We start from the raw sequence: 16,145 nt of genomic DNA, 5'->3' as shown, positions 1-16,145 counted from the left end.
CCATTGACTGCACAAGCTGCAGGGAAACACATGACAATGAAACAGCATTTGCAGTCAGGGCATATCCATGGCTGACTCCCCACCTGGGTAACCACAGCACTTCTTTGTGCAAAGGGCTTTTCATGCTGAAAGAAGTCAAAGCACATGCAGACAAAAGCTTTGGTCATGAAGCAGTCTATGCTTTCTTGCTAATCCTCTCGTAAGAGGGAATATCATTTCCTTTTCATAACTCCAAAGTTACACAAAACCCAGAGGAGAGAGAGGGTACTGAACCAGTATTTTATTTGACTGTTAGCCCCCAAAGAACATTGGTGGATCAAATCTTATTAAATTACAGCCACACAGATATTTTAGCAGAGCCCATATTAAAGCAAGAGCATCCAGTGAGAGGTTGTATGCAATCAGGAGGACGTTTGCCAGACTTTTACAAAAACAATCACCTCAAAGAAACAATGTTTGTTAAGGCAGCTCAACATTGCCAGACTGCAGGCTCCTACTGAGGAAAGCGCTGCTGTGCAAGGATCAGCATGGGATGTGCTATGAGGAAACAATGTCAGCTTTTCATCTGGGAGCAAACTGTCCCTTGGAGAGCGGTTGCCAGGTGAGGGATGTCTGCCTGCTGCCATGGTCAGACGGGCAGCCTGTGGGTTTGACCTTGGTCTGCACCATCCGTCCGTTCACACGAGGCTGAGGGATGCTGAGCCAGCATGCTGAAGGATGCGAGGCAAAAACAGACTGATTCATTTAGCCCAGAGTAAGGAGTTTGACAGTTCTCTGGGAGTGAGTTGGGAAATACATGCAAACGGCGTTATTTAATCTCATCGATTTTTTCAATGTAAAGAGAAGAGCATTTGAATGAGAATAAGTTTTATTAAGTTACAGTAACAATGTTTGTTTGCATTTGTGATTGGTTTGTTTTTTTAAGAAGAGACATCTTGTTTATAGAAACCTCCAGACAGTACTAGTAGGGAAATGCCATTTTCAGTGTCATGGATTCCCAGTTTTCCGGACAGTAAAACAGCCAATTTAGGAGTAATGTCTGGTTTATGCTGTAATTTACTTGTAACACAGAATTAAAGGTTTTGGTACTGCCTCTGTGGTGCCAGCTCCAGGGAAGACTTCACTCCAGTGGAACCAAATTGAAGGCTCACCTGGTCAGAGCTGATACCTGAGCCTTGAGTATTTGCTCTCGGAAGAGATGTTTCTAATTCCATTTCCTCCCCATAGCATATCCTCTGCAGAGTATTTCCTGCAGATGTGAAGGAAAAGAGATCACTGTGCCTCAAATGGGGGCACAGACCTGAAGCCTTGGTACTGTCAATGCCACTGGGATTTGCAGTGTCCCAAGACATGCCAGGCCCCTGCCCCTGTCCATGTCCCAAATGCTGTTGTCCTCCTTCTTCCCACAATAACTTAGGAAAAAGTAAGATTAGTGTTGCTCTTACTCTTTCTTCCCCCTCACAATTTCTTTTTGAAGTGCAAGTACATTCTCAGGTCACATATTTTTGTACTCATCAAAGCATCTTGATTTCCAGATTTAAGCAGCCTTTCACACAGGTCTGCAGCTGTGACAGGCTGCCAGTCTGGGTGGAAATGCTCAGCTATAGAGGTGTAATTTAGAGTATTTTGAACAGGAAGACCGAAGCTAAGTTCCTTTTCACTGTCTTTTGAAGCTCAACCCTTTATCATCACAAAGGCTGAGCTGGTTCAGAATGAGCATAAAGAAACTGGTTATCTTTTCTGAGAAAGAGGAAAACAAAACTTTGGTGGATTTTCATAGCCATAGGCTGAAGTTGGCCGTGTGCTCCCACTGGGTATCTCTCACTAGTGACCCAAACCAAGCTCTGAAATGTGGTAGCTGCCTCTGCTGTGAGCCCCCAGAGCAGCAGCTGCTGGTGCCAGCTGCCAGGCACACACATCCCAGGAGTCCAGCTATCTCTTGAATTCCAGAGGCACCGTTTGGACCAGGAGCAGCACTGCTGGTGCAGCCTGCCACCAGCAATGTAGCTGCTGTGGCACATTGTCAGGTGTTCAGTTTAACTGAGCAGGGAATACATGACTGTTTACATGTTACAGGTTAAACTTCTTCCATCTCCTGCCTTTTGGGTTGAAAACCTGCATGACTGGTTTGTTCCATTGTGATGGAACCAACACAATGCTGGTTCCATCTCAGACAAAGGCAGAACCCCCAGTTCCATAGCTGTTGAAAGGTTGCTACTGCCCACAGGACAACTACAGGACAGGGAGACAGGCTGACCCAGTGGGGAAGGACTTCCAGGCTGGCAGGGAAGCCACAAAGAACACAGTTCTTGAGGACTGGTAAAAAATAATATTATTGAAAGTGAAAATAATTTAGATTTTATGCCAAAGAAATCTCAATTCACAAAGTTAAAGCCCTAACAGCTTTACATCAAGCCACAGTGGGCAGCTGGTGTGTGCATAACCAGCGTAGCTTCCCCATGTGTGCTTAGATGATGAAAGGCTTCATGTGCTGTTAAATAATTCTTTTCATTTTTGCTGACTGTTCCAATGAAAAAAATCACTTAAAACCCCTCATTCTGGAGCCCACAAGTGGGCAATTCATCCATAGAGAATTTTGATACCTGAGAGAACAAGGTCCTGAATGACCCAGTCAAAGGCAAAAGTTTGCATGCTGTGGGCAGAAGGTTGACTTGGTGGTTTCCAGAGGCTTTTCCAAACCCGTTTTCCCCATGATTTTGCAATCCCTGTGTGATGCTTCCCATCTGTCAGATGAAGGCTTCAGCTTTCTGCCACAATCGGCTGCACGCTGGATATGTCTGTCCTTGCAGAGTTCCTCTGGGAGGGTGCCTGTGCCTTCTGGCACGTGCTGCTTCTTTTGCGCGGGCAGTTCTCAGCCTTGGCATGCCGGAACAGTGGGGAGATGGGCTGCAGAGCGTGGCCCTGAGCCGTGTTCCTGCGCTGGCACACGCACAGCAGGGAGCGGAGCTCCGTGCGGAAGCTCTCGTTCAGCCAGCAGTAGATGAAGGGGTTGTAGCAGGTGCTGCTCATGGCAAACCAGTGGAAAGCGAAGTACAGAGCGTTGCTGCTGTGGATGGCCCTGCAGGAGATCAGCACCACGTAGCAGTTCAGGGGAAACCAGCACACAGCAAACACAACCACCACCACCATCAGCATCTTCAGCGTCATCTTCTTCTTCCGCTGATGGGCATAGTATTGCTCCATGGTGAGGTCCCCAATGGCATTCCTCAGCCAGAGCTTTTTGGCCACTATGGTGTATGTGATGGAGATCACAAGCAAGGGCAGAACATACAAGAGAACAAATGTAGTCAGGTCCAAATACTTCCAGAAAAGATCAGCAGGAGGAGGGAAGCTGGGGAGGCAGACCATTCGGATGGTTCTGTTTCTGAAGATCAAAGAGAAAGAGCTCTCAGTTCCACTGCCAGCTGCACACAACTGAGGACAAACACCTCAGACATTCAGGCAAGTTTCAGTACAGGTAGCTGAACTCATTTGGTATCATGGGCAGGTGCCACTCTGAATGGAAAATTTTACTCTAGGTTTGACTTTTGGCTCCAATGAAGGTTATCTTAAACACATCCCCAGGAAAATAAAGAAATCACCCATATTGACATCTGTGTCCTCTGCTGACGAGGACTCCCTCTCCCCTGTGCCTGCCCCAAATGACATGGTTGAACCTCTGAGCCCAAAACAACTAATGAACCAGCCTGGAAATAATTCCATTGATTGGCATTGTCTCTGTGTGACAGACACAGCACCCATGTGAAGGGAACAAAAACTTCTCTGTTTCACCACCCTTTCTGCTCTAATAACATGGATGGAAGGGTGTGGCCTTGGCTTCTCTGGGGCTTTGCAAATATCATACAACAAAAAATATGTAAATGTCTTACCCAATGTAAAACCTTGTCAGAGTCTGATAAATGGCGTGAGGCAGTGAGAAGCAGCTGGCCATAACCCAGATGATGATGATGCAAATCCCTCCTTTCACCATGGACATGCGTGGCTTGAGAGGGTGCATGATCACCTGCAGAGAACAACGACTCCTGAGGACTTTCAGCGTCTTGGTCACTCTTTGAGCCCCATGTTGCACGGGACATGCAGCAGCAGCTCCACATGCCTTCAGCGTTAAAAGGCAGAGACTTGCTTTACAGGACTTCAGGGAGCACAAGGGCTGGGAAATGCACGGGGTTGTGCACATATTGGGTGTTTCTGCTGGCCTAGAGCCTGAGCAGAGAAACACACTCTGTGTGACACATCAGCAAGACTTCAGAGACCACAGTGGTGAGATCTCTGTTGAGCTGTACACACTGTGGATGGTTACCCTAGGCAATGAAACAGTAATTAAAAATAGACCTATTGTCTCATCCAGATGATCACTTGGCTGATGAAGTCTTTGATATTTTATGCATGTTTTTTCTAGTCCCATTGTAAATACCTACTTAATCAAGTCAACTCCCCCGGAGTATCTGTCTGCCGCGGTACTTCTCAAGATTAGCAATATTTTTAGAGGCAAATGGTGGTTTCTCTTTTGTCTGGGACAGACCCTCACTTGTCTTTATCTCCTGGGGCCATACTAGTTCATTCCAGCTCTGAGAAACCCACTCCACTCAATTTAAAGGCATGCATTGTTTGGCCTTAATTAAACAAACACTTCTTGATATCTAGCCGTGCTTTGCAATCAACCCAGAATCTACTGATGAAAATGCATCACTGTCAAAGTGCTTTGATTTCAGGAACTGTAATATATTGTACATGAAGTGGGCAGACTGTAAAACCCTTCGTGGTAAAAAGAACAGAAGTGGCTGATCTATGCTCCAGCAGTCCCTGTGATTCTCTGACACCAGATGGAGCCAGTTCTTGTTCTCAATTTCATCCAGCCACGGCATTTATCATGTGAAGTTGCTTTTCCGTAGCAACTGTTTCAGTGACTCCAGCACTGCAAGAAATTCAGTCTGCCTGAGAGCTCACTTTGCTGGATCTGGCCACTCAGCACTCATCAGCTAAAGAACAAATTATAAACTCTCTTAAAGAAACTTCAGTCTGTACTCATTGCTTGACCTGAAAGGTTTTCCAAGTTGGTAAGTATCAGGGCTGGAGGAGAAGGAGGGAATTTCTTACCTTGAACTGGAAGAGTTAACATAGTTCTTACTGTTTCCAGCCTTAGGCAAGGACAGGGGCAAATGTCAGAACAAACAGACTCTCATAAATTGTGGAGAGAATGTGTGGGCTGGCTGATGTTTGAATTCAGCACTAATCCTCACCCTACTGGCAGAGCTGTGCTCTGAGACAGGGCTGAGGAGGGCAGGGCCAATGGCCCAGGCAGAGCAGGGTTGGACCAGGCTCTCTGGCACTGATCTCCTGAGGTTTTCAGTATCTCCAAGGACAGAGACTCCCACTAACCACATCCTCTCTGGACAGCTTGTTGCAGTATTTCATCACCCTCACTAAAAAACGTGTGTTTTGTCACTGCCATGAAAGCTGGAGTTATCCCCTCTGTTCCCTGAGTCTCTAGACAGTGCAGGCTCCAGGTACTGGGATTTGAGGAGGAAAAAAATATGTATTTAGCACATTATTTTCTAGCAAACATAGGGGTGGTGTCTTCAACATACCTGGTGCCGGTCCAGTGCAATGGCAGCAAGGGTCAGCACAGACACGTGGACAGAGCAGTACTGAACAAACCGGCTGATGTGACACATCAGCTTTCCAAAAACCCAGGTGCTGCTCACAAACCTCACCTGAAGAACAGACAACATCAGATTAAGAGGAGCAGTACCTGAAGAGTAGCAAATTGGCAAAAGGTGCACAGTATGGAACAAATGCTTTAATACAGCTTTCTGAGGCTTTGGAGGTGTTTTATCCTCAGTTCTTCCTTGAGAAACAGTGACTGTGGAGGTCACTGTTTCTCAGACCAAGAGAGGTCTCAAACTGAGGTGGGATTTACTGCACTGTGCAAACCAATGGCTTGAGCAGTGCTTTGTGTATGTTGTGTACATTTGTACATTTACCATGGCCCTTCTGGAATACATAAAGAAATCTTAGCTCTGCTCCTCAACGTGGCTCTGCAGGGGACACCAGGTGCCTCCCAGAAAACATTATTGCTTTGGACATGTGGGTGCTGAAAGCTGCATTGTCTCCAAACTTAGTGAGAGAAATCTGTGGAATCCATCACCTGTTCCCAGAGAGGTGTAACTGATGATGGCTTCTCTGCAGAGAAGAATGTGCCAAATTGCCTCATTCACTTATTATTCCTGACTGTGTAATATTAAGTACAAATTAATGTCACTCATTTTCCTGCAGATGAAGCTAATTTGAAGTAAAGTAAATTTACTACAAAGCATCTGTCCACAGAAAATTAGTCAAGACTAGCTAATCTGTTTTCAATTAATCTAATTAATTTCCCTGTAGGGGCGACTCTTGCAGCGCTTTCACTGAACTGGAGCAGTGTGTTGGATCTCTGGAGCTGGTGTAAAGCTTGTTCCCAAGAGAGCAGATAGAAATTTAATTACACGTGCCTTGTGTGTGGCTGTTGGTGTGCGAACACACAAGAGGGCACCAGGCTCTCCCTGAACAAATTATGGATGCAAATCCCACCAGAGAGAGCAAGGCAAGGAAGTCCCACCAAAGAAACAGCATCAGTTTAGGAGAGGGTGAATTCAAATAGCTAATTCAAGACCTGCTTTTGGAAGGCAGAAGAGCACTCTGGGCAGGGATGAAGCAGGAGGATTTTGAACAGGAATGCTAGGTCAAATCCAGGAGCAGAGTCCTGTTTATATGGCATTTATAATCTGTGACAGTAGGGCAAGAGATTGATCTTTAATTTTTCCCACCTCATACATTTAATGTTCTTTTGTATAATATATATATTTTAGTCACTGAAAATGAGAAAGGACTGTTAGTCCCAGGAAGCACCGTCTGTAGAGGCTGAGGGAGGGACATGCCACTGACACTGTTCAGTGCAGCCTGAGCACTTCCCTGAGATGTTGCACAGGGACTGACCTGGTTCATGTTGTTTCCATAGGAAACCAGCCCTTAGCTGTATTTTCTCATGTCAAACTTGTCCCCACTTCCTTCCCCATCTACAGGCAGAAAGGGCTCCCAGGTCTGCACCTTGCCCGGAGAGATGGAAAGCTGCAGCAGAGTGACCGCTGCAATGGACTGCAAGGTGAGGGCATGAGCCCCCAGCTCCGCTTGCTCAGGGGGTGTTTGGGATGGGGGCCATGACTGCACCCTCTGAAGAAGGCAAAAGGGGAAGGGGGGCAAAAGTTAACTCTGGATACCAGCCTGACCCCAGCCCATTCCATCCTAGTGCACACAGCTGACAGCACACACAGACACCAGCAGGCACGGCAGGACAGGGCTCACCAGTGTGAAGGGGGTGTTCAGGGTGGTGATCATCACGTCAGCAATGGCCAGATTTACGATGAAAAGGTTGGTGGCAGAGTGCATCCTCTTGTTCTTGATGACCACGTGGCACACCAGGATGTTGCCAAAGAGAGAGATGCAGATGATCACAGAGTAGGCGACAATCAGCAGCGCCTTCACTGTCCGGCTCTGGGACTCGCCCTCATACTTGGCTCCGCTATCAAAGTCTCCCAGGTCCTCCAGGTTCAAGTCACTGTGGAAGAAGGACTGGTTAGGGAAGCCGTACAGTGCAGAGAAGAAGTTGGTCACGTTGTGGTTCTCCGCTCTCCAGAAGGGCTTGGGCATGTACTGCAGGGGGAACCAGGTGTGCTGTCTCATGGCTGGGGCAGCGGAGCCCTGGTCCGGCCACACGCTCATCAGCGCCTTCTGCCAGCTCAGTTGCTAAAGACAGTGGTTGTAGGAGGGAACACACACACTTGCATTTTAAAAATCTGCCCCATGGCTGCAAACTAGAGAAAAGAGCTAATAAATGGGTCCTTCTGCCTGTGCTGGGCACACATCAGCTTCACCTCAGAGGATCCTTGTTAAGTTCCATATGTCCCCCACAGAGAAGTTGATTCAGAGGCTGAAATATCAGAGATCCCCAAATACTTTCTCTCTGCACCAAGGAAGAAATCTTAGTGAATATTTCCTTTTTGGGGACTGTTCTTCTTTGATCTGCAACTTATCCTTGGAAATCTGCTTTACTGGTTCTCCACACAGTCCTTAATCCATCAGGTTTCTGTTTCCCAAGAGTTTTCGGAGCTTGGCAGAAACAAAAAAGCAAGGGCAGCCTTTCACTTTGCTTTTCCCCCTCCAAGTATCTCTGGCTACTCAGTGAAGCAGCTTTGCTCAGCAGCAGAGTGGTCCCTGTGTTCCCTGTGATATACACAGCTGCCAGATGACACACTGCACAGGAAGGAGCCAATGGCAGATCTCTTCCCAGTTTTTCCTGAGGTGTATCACAACCCACACGTCGGCAACAGCACAGCCTGACGTGCAGATCCAGAGAGCAGCAAAACACAGATGAAGGGTGATGTGCTATGATCTCCTCTGTCTGCTCTGCTCTTCTCTGGACACGCAGCACAGCAGCTGCATGGGGGTGAAACATCTTCACTGCTTTGTGGCATCTCTTGTTCTCTTCATCCCAGAGTTTTAGCAGAGAACATCTGAGGGCCTTGTGCTTGGTCCCAGCCCCTTCCTGCTCACATGTGGTGCAGAGGATAGAGTGAAGTGCAATCTGACAATGAGAGCAGCAGCCCAGCATGCACAGGGGGCACCCAGGATGGCCGGCTGTACTCCACATCCTGGCTGGGCTGGGGTGTGCACTCAGCCCTGGGGTGTTCAGGCATCTGCTGGCATCTCTGCAGCAGCCTGGCAAAGGCTGCAGGAGCACACAGGGCTCCATCCCTGGGCTCCTTTGCCCTGTTCCCTGCCATTTCCCTGCAGTGCACCAGGAGGGTGAGGGGGCAGACCAGCACTGGCATGCAGGAAGCCAACAGCAGTGAGGTGTCCTGGGCACCAGAGGTGGGTGACTCTCATCCCATATTCCTGCAGAACAGATTTATTCTATTGCAGGTACAAACACTTCAGCAATCACATGCTGGTTTGCTGCAGTTATTATTCACTTGTAAACATTATGAGCTGCTCAAAGCAGGTTTTGGGATTCATAATGCGTTGGTGCTGGCTCCTCTCAGTCAGAAAGTCAAAGCAAGGCAGAAATGTACTTTTGCCAACTCATCCAGGTGAGCTGTGTCACCCTTTGTTTCTGTACAAGATTTTTGGCTTTCACATGTTGACACTATTTGAGACACAATTTTTTTGGAAATTTTCTTTTTTGTGAGATTATTTAGCATTTACCTTGCTAGTGCTCTTTTGAAAGGAAATGTCAGATCGCTGAAATGTCATTTGAGATTCATATCCTCCTTCTGAACAGATCTACTGTGATCTAACATAATCTCATCAACAGATCAATGCTGATGAGGGCCAGAGAAATCAGAGCTATGCTATAAAAATTCAGATCCTTGGGAATGTTAAAACACCACATTTCAAGCATTTTCACAGGTCATTGCCATGGTTCATCACCTCTGCTCATGGAGGCCAAGGGGGCTGTTTGGAACAAGTCCCTGAGCTTGGTGGGTTCATGGAATCTTTCCTGTACTTCAGGGACTTTTTCCTTCCTGACAGAGAGAAGTGAGAGAATTCAGCAGTCATGCTCATTATACAGCATGTAAAAGCATTCAGGGTCGAGGCTGCTTGCACTTGCAACTGAATTTAAGCTAATATTAAGGAAATGAGCTCTAAAGACATGATTCATCTCCATTACTGGACAGAATTTAATGATGAGGCAGATCATAATAGCAATGGAGATTTTCTCCCCAGGCTGTTACTGTAAGCTCAGTGGGTACATGCATTCAAATACTTGGCCCTGTCTGCTCCTATGAAGGTGTACAGAAAATACTTTCATGACTGGAGTATTGAGCTCAAAAACTGAATAAAATTGTCCCCACAGGTCCCTGCAGATTGTTATATTTCATATTTATGAGGTATGTAAAGACTTCACAAGAGGGCAGACAAGAAATCCTGCAAACTCGAGACCACTGTGTTAAAATTTTTCCTAATGCAGATATTCCCATCATGCTCCAACTGTGCATTTTTTGGCTTCTTGGTCTTGTCCATCCATCCTTCCCCGAGCTCCATTCCTGATGCTGAGTGCAGGCTTCCCACATAATCAGCAAAGGAGGTGAGAGCTACTGGAGACCAAGTGCTACTCTGCTTTGGGTCTGCACAGAGTTGATGTCCCGAGCACCCACCAAGAAAGCGTCCAGCCTCTGAGAGAATCCCCTCTCCTACCAGCTGGGAGCTGTGCCACACGAAGCAGGGAGCACATGGATCCTGGCAAAGCCTAAACCAAGGCCTGCTGGTGCAATAATGAGATTTCTGGATTGAAAAATAAAGTGTCTCTGCTCTGCCATTCAGACCTGAAAGCAGTTGGAAGCAGACAGGAAGTTTTAGTGCCCGAGCCTCGTCCAAAGGGAGAAAATTCAACAGCTGAAATTGTCAAGTCCAAACAAGGAAAATTGAATTCAATGTGTCTGTTGCACCATGCAGCTTCTTGTAAGATTTCTCTGCCCTAGAGAATTTCATAGTTTATCCTCTTCTATGTTAAATACAAGTTTGTTAAATAACAGAAACAAGAATAACTATATACCAGCCCCTGAGGTTTTATTTCACTCAAAATGTATGTTAGAAGTGAGTCTGGACAATACTCATAAATCATGAATCTCAGCTCTGACTTTTTTCATATTTGCTTTAGTGCACTTAGGACACTGCACTCCTCTTCATTTGCAATGACTAGTCCTGCTTTTGTGACTCAGAAAACATGGGATGAACAGGCACAGGCATTTTCCAGGATATTTCATGGACTTAATCATAAGACTTAATAAATAAACCACATTCAGTAATAACAGAGTGAATACCCCAGTAATACATCAAATAAAGCAGTTCTGTAATTCAGACAGGTGCTAACCATTCAGAACCACACTATGCACAATGCCTTTCTGTGCAAGAGAGCCAAGGTTTGGCTCCTGGAGAGGGAAAAATCCTCTCAGCCCACAGCAACACGAGGGTCACCTCTGTGTTCCTCCATCCCACTCACATCATTCACTGCATGCTCCCTCTTGATATATCTCCCTCTTGAGAGCCATTGCAGCTATAATCCAGCTTTTACAAAGCTTTTTTACATTTTCACTTCCTGAGGGCAGAATTTTAGGCAAAATCATAACATTCACCACTCTCAATACGGTAAATTTACCAGTCTCAATGGCTTTTGTTTTTTCCCTGAGAAAAATCCCTCTTTCTGGGGGAAAATTTGAAGGAAAATTCTGGGCACAAATTGTCTCTGCCAGTTACTCAATTACATCCCCTTGAAAGAGTATTTGAGCTTTTATTCTCGGAGCTTTCTTGGAGGCAGTGTAATTGGATTCTCATGCTTCAGACAGACGGAAGGAACAAACAATGCAGGACATGTGTGGGATACCAGGGTGCTGATGCTTGACTTAGGAGCTGGAAATTACTTCTTCAAATACGCTAGAGCAGCCTTTCTGCAGTGAAGCCTGACATCTAAATTCTTCACAGTGAACTGGAACATTGGGGAGGAGCTGCCTGGCCTTGGATCCAGCTGCTGTGCTGTAATGGACCATGTCCTTTCCTAGAGAGCAGCCTGGGTGAGCTGATTGTCCCTCACCTGGCGAGCAAGAACTCCCCAGAGCCTGAGGAAGAGTCAGCTCCAGGCCATTGCCTTTATGAAGCTCGATACAATGTACCAGACAAGTTTACCGTGACTTCTCTACTGTACCTGCAATTATTTCTAATTCCATGTGCCAGAGACACAGCAGGGACCAGCTGTAGCACACACAGCAAAGCACTTGAGGAGGGTAGAGGCATGTCGTTCTCAGCTGAAAGGACAAAGTTATATTCTAAAATTTCAGGTTATTCCCTATGACTGCCAAATGGCTGTAAATTAAGGCCAAGGGAGTCTCAATTGGCTCAGGACATGGGATTTGACATGCACTAATCCAGAAGATTTGCTCTTGGCGAAGAAGGCTCAGCAGATACAGAGGAGACAGGACATACAGGGAGTTGGCATGGCAACTCTCACTCATGTCCCTCAGGAGATGGAATGAGCACTGCCAGGTTCCAGCAATGACGGGAGTTTTTCACTTTCTAGAGGTTTCAATACCAGGAGAAAAAGCCAGATGGGTTTTTCCAGAGCCAGGTGACATTGGCAAAGGAAGGCGAGTTGCTCTGGAAGCCTCTGTCAAGCCCTTTTTTCTTTGTTTGAAGGGTACTCCTCTGAAAGGATGGAGTAGACTAAAAATTACTTTGAAGTTTCAAAAAACTACAAAAAAAATCCCCAGTCTGACTTTACTAGCAGCTACAAATGTTCAGACAGGAATCAAGAGCCAGGGTCCTTGAATAAGTGATGCAGAAGATAAAATATGATTTGAAAAGAAGCATTTCTGAAGACAGGGATGCCATGAGCCCTGAACACACAGTTCCAAAACCCACCCATGAACAGCAGATTTATTTTTCAGAGAATGACTGAAGAATGGGTGGTGTTCTGCAGGTTGTATTCTGAAAATGCTGTTTTTTCACTGAAGATCTGTATGAAAGTCGGGACATAAATGTCATCCCCAACAATCTGAAGTTTTAGCTATTGACCATCCATTTTACCCCATTCAATTAAAAAATTAATTAAAATATCTTGTTATACTTCAGAAGCAAATACTTCTTTAAAATAACAAAATTTCCAACTTTAGTCTCTCAACCCAGAGTTCAGCTGCTGAGTTTGGGGTCTTGATACAGAGCTGAGGAAGCAAATGCCTTCAGGGGACGTGGCCCTGCACAGGGGTCCCTCAGGGAGGAGAGTGGTGGTAGAACAGTGGTGATGACAGACTGTGAGAAGCAGAAAATGGCCTCATCTCAGGTGTGGGGAGGTCTGGAAGCATCTCAGCCAAGAGATCACTCCTCACCCTCACCTGCCAGCACTCATCTACCCCACAGTGCCCTTCACATCCCTGCCAGTCTGGGCATCTCCCACTGGGATTCTTTTGCCCTTAAAGCATTCACAGCCTTTTTCAGTGCCTCTTACTCATTACTGGATTTTGTTTTTTCTTTTTAATTTCTTCAAATATTTCAGGGGCTAAGTTTTGGAAATACTGATGAAGATTCCAGCTTGGGTTAGTTTGCATTCGTAGTATGAAAAACATTTCTTGCATTCATTCCCTTCTCTCTTTTCAACTACCCTTTATCTGACTGCTCCAGGGAAAGCAGAATTAGCCACTGCTTTGTTTTCTCTCCTTACAGCCCCAGCTGCACTCACTACAATTCCTGGCTTGCAAGAGAAAAAAGAAAAATTTACATTTACTTTTTCCTTTAGACGCCGGATGATCTGTGAATGCCCACATCTCTTTCCAACATCCAAAATTTCAGGGACAGAGGCACCACACACCCCAAAGGCAAGCCTCTCTCTAGCACACCGACACATGGACGCCCCTCCTGAGAGCCCTCCTGACTCTCTGGGCTCCAAAAGGCTCCTTGGCAAGCTGCAAGAGTGATGTCAGTGCTCAGAAGTGAGTTCCAAACAAGGGCTGTAGCTGGAGGAAAGCTTGGCAGGATGTGTGCAGCAGGGGCACAGCTGGTATTAAGGGGGTTTTGAACATTTTTCAGCTAAACCCTACCAGCCCTCAGCACTTCTTCACAGAGATGGAAACCAACTGCAGAGCTTAAAGGAAAATGCACAGCTTCACTGCTGTCCTGATGGAAGGGTGATGGCCCTACCAGCTCATTCCTCTCGCTGACCCATTTCTGAGCACAGACCAACTGCAGCTCATCAGGAGCACAAAACCAGACATTATTATGGTACAATCAGCTGAAACCTCCCAAAATTGTGCTGTTATGTAAAATTACACAGCTGCTACCCTCTCTCCATAACATCCCAGCCTTTCTTCTCTTCAAACTGGGGAAAGCCAGGTGGGTGGTATCAGCAGTCAGTTCAGGGAAACAGAGAGCCTTTGGAAGAGCAAAAATCAGAGCCCAAACTGCTGCTCCTTGGGTTTGGCTTTGGGTAATGTAGCAGGAGGTGATCTCAGAGCAGTTCTTCACAGCTGAGAGCAGAAGCTGGGGACAGTCCCAAGCTCCCTCTGTGGCACCAGGTGGTTCCATAGCCCCCACCAGGCAGCTCCATTCCGAAATGAGTAGGCTGCCCTGGAGCTGCTGCTCCAGCACAGTGCAGGTGGCAGCAGCTTGGTCTGGAGGGACTGCATGTGACACTTGGATTTGAAAGAAAGCTGAGAAGAAAGCTGAATGTGTGTCCAGGAAGAGATGGTTATTTGAGCTAAAGGTAAAGAGATATTAGAAAAATTACAAAATCCTTTGGAAATATCCTTCTACCTTTTCAGTCTCAGGCTTCTGGTCTCAGTGTGTCTCCTGCTGTAGAGGTCTGATGCTGGCACTAGGATACAGGGCTGTGGCATTATCCCCTGCCCTGGCACAGGTCCCTTCATGGGGGATTGCATTTTTTTCAAAGTACCACCAGGAATTTGATGAGGTGACTTGGCAAAGGTATGGGAGATAACAGGGTGTGTTTATAAAAATTACTGTGTAGAAGTATTTTCAAGACAGAAGAGTGAACAGTCAGGTCAAACCCTGCTCTCTTCCCACCACCTGCCCAGGGCAGCCAGGGGGGCTTGGGACACCACAGCCTGAACTCCCCACTCACCACCTGGACATCTGGGAGCTGTGGCCATCAGGATACTTCCAAGGAATGGGGTGCACTGAGCCCTCCTGCAGCCCAGCCTGAGCACATGGCTAGCACCTGTCCTCCCTGCTGCTGCCCCCAGCATCAACCCCAGCACTGCTCTGCTGATCCTCAGGTCAGCACCAGGCACCTCTGCAGTCCCAACACCAGCACCCCATCAGTCTCAAAATTTCCCCAGTAAATCGCTTTCTCCTTTAAAACCTTTCCTGAAACTTTTTTAACTCAAAGTTACTGTATTTTAAAGTTCTTGTCCATACTGTAAATTGCCAATGATCAGCAGAGTAGAAATTATTTGGTCTTGTTTTCTCCCCAGCACACAACATTCTACATTCCAGAAACACAAACACATTCCAAAACAGTTACTTGGCAGTGCAAGTGTAATGAGACAGCCTTTGTTCTTCTTTATTTCTCTGCAACATGAGTGACAAGAGAGAGTGTGGGGAAAAAAAAAGTCAACTTCACCCAGCTAAAATAAGCAAGAGACAAGAACATCTTCATGTGTTCCCTGTTAAGCAGAAGGAACACAGCTCAGCCAGACCCATTGGCAAGTGCTGAACCATTCACTGTCCTGGAAGTAACAAAAAAGGAAAAAAATGTTCTGAACGTCAGATAAAGCCATTCCAAAGGACTGAATCACTGAGAATAATGGAAGCTCCTTGGTGCAGGGAAGTATGTGCTAGGGAAAGAAAAAAGTGTCTGAGTCAAATCACCCTAAAGGCTTTGCTTGATGAAGCAGCCTGACGAGATCTCACCTGCTTCCAGAACACATTTTTTAAGGTAATGTCATTAATACTGGTGAATCTCAAGGAGGAACAATGCCACCAGGGCTGCAGTCATCATCATAACAATTTTCCTTCGAAGACTACCATTGTATCTGGGCTCTCAGATTGGAAGAAATGCCTGAAAGGAAGTAACTGAAAAAGAGAAAGAAATAAAGTTTGAGACTGTATTACCTCTTTTCTAACAGAATTTGAAAAGAAATACAGAAGTCGATGAAAGGTTTTTTTGTGACAGAGACTACACAGACTACAAATTCCTACATTTTTTTATTTTCTGCTGTTGTTTACTTAAATTAAGGACCTTCTCCTTAGGCTGGACAGGCTCAGGCATTAATCAAACACAGGCAGCTTCTCTGAGGGCTTACATCTCCTCTGGTCACCAATAGATCATGGCTGCAATTGCATCTGTCCTGAAATCAGTTGTGGGGGAAGAGGGGAAGATGCAATTTGGGAGCCAAATAATCTAATTCAGAAATGTTTCTCTCCAATCACTTCTTAGTGATTTTGTTTGGGTGATTACACATCACCCTGGAATGGGTACACTGCGTACCAAGGGAGAAATAGAGGAGAAAAAAAAATAAGGGAGGGGAAAAAAACCCCTGACATCCTAGCAGCTCCAAAGGTGCTAACCAAGGACTGCCCCA

At 46.2% G+C, this 16,145-nt stretch overlaps 1 protein-coding gene and 1 long non-coding RNA gene across 4 annotated transcripts; one reads left to right on the top strand and one right to left on the bottom strand.

Annotated features, from left to right (window-relative positions):
- Positions 1 to 265: 265 nt before the first annotated feature.
- On the bottom strand, positions 266 to 14,820 carry LOC111928611 (G protein-coupled receptor 83-like). Of its 3 annotated transcripts, none has more exons than XM_086851066.1 (5): positions 14,687 to 14,820; positions 7,363 to 7,615; positions 5,610 to 5,735; positions 3,891 to 4,024; positions 266 to 3,385 (listed from the first exon to the last, which is right to left on the bottom strand). In XM_086851066.1, exons 1-5 carry the CDS (start codon positions 14,692 to 14,694, stop codon positions 2,761 to 2,763), a joined length of 1,146 nt encoding a protein of 381 aa, XP_086707192.1. In that variant the 5' UTR covers positions 14,695 to 14,820; the 3' UTR covers positions 266 to 2,760. The 3 variants fall into 3 exon arrangements, with proteins under 3 accessions (XP_086707192.1, XP_086707191.1, XP_023781747.2); XM_086851065.1 differs by lacking the exon at positions 14,687 to 14,820 and adding an exon at positions 14,356 to 14,561; XM_023925979.2 differs by lacking the exon at positions 14,687 to 14,820 and having other exon boundaries at positions 7,363 to 9,834.
- Positions 10,063 to 10,491, top strand: LOC147650577 (uncharacterized). Its single transcript, XR_015276532.1, has 2 exons — positions 10,063 to 10,144; positions 10,381 to 10,491. It is a non-coding gene; the product is annotated as an uncharacterized LOC147650577 (long non-coding RNA).
- Positions 14,821 to 16,145: the final 1,325 nt, after the last annotated feature.

Source organism: Cyanistes caeruleus, chromosome 14, assembly GCF_971803275.1.
Source record: "Cyanistes caeruleus chromosome 14, bCyaCae1.hap1.1, whole genome shotgun sequence".
Taxonomy (NCBI): Eukaryota; Metazoa; Chordata; class Aves; order Passeriformes; family Paridae; genus Cyanistes; species Cyanistes caeruleus.
The sequence above is the reverse complement of the archived record's forward strand: the minus strand, read 5'-3'. Positions and strand labels throughout refer to the sequence as shown.

Bases quoted from the DNA above. Each gene is read 5' to 3' on its own strand.
- LOC111928611 (XM_023925979.2), bottom strand. From the start codon at position 7,779: ATGAGCGTGTGGCCGGACCAGGGCTCCGCTGCCCCAGCCATGAGACAG. The intron at 5,736-7,362 runs GTGAGCCCTGTC...TCTGTTCTTCAG, and splicing joins TGAACACCCCCTTCACACTG to GTGAGGTTTGTGAGCAGCAC. The intron at 4,025-5,609 runs GTATGTTGAAGA...TGTTCTCTGCAG, and splicing joins TTGCACTGGACCGGCACCAG to GTGATCATGCACCCTCTCAA.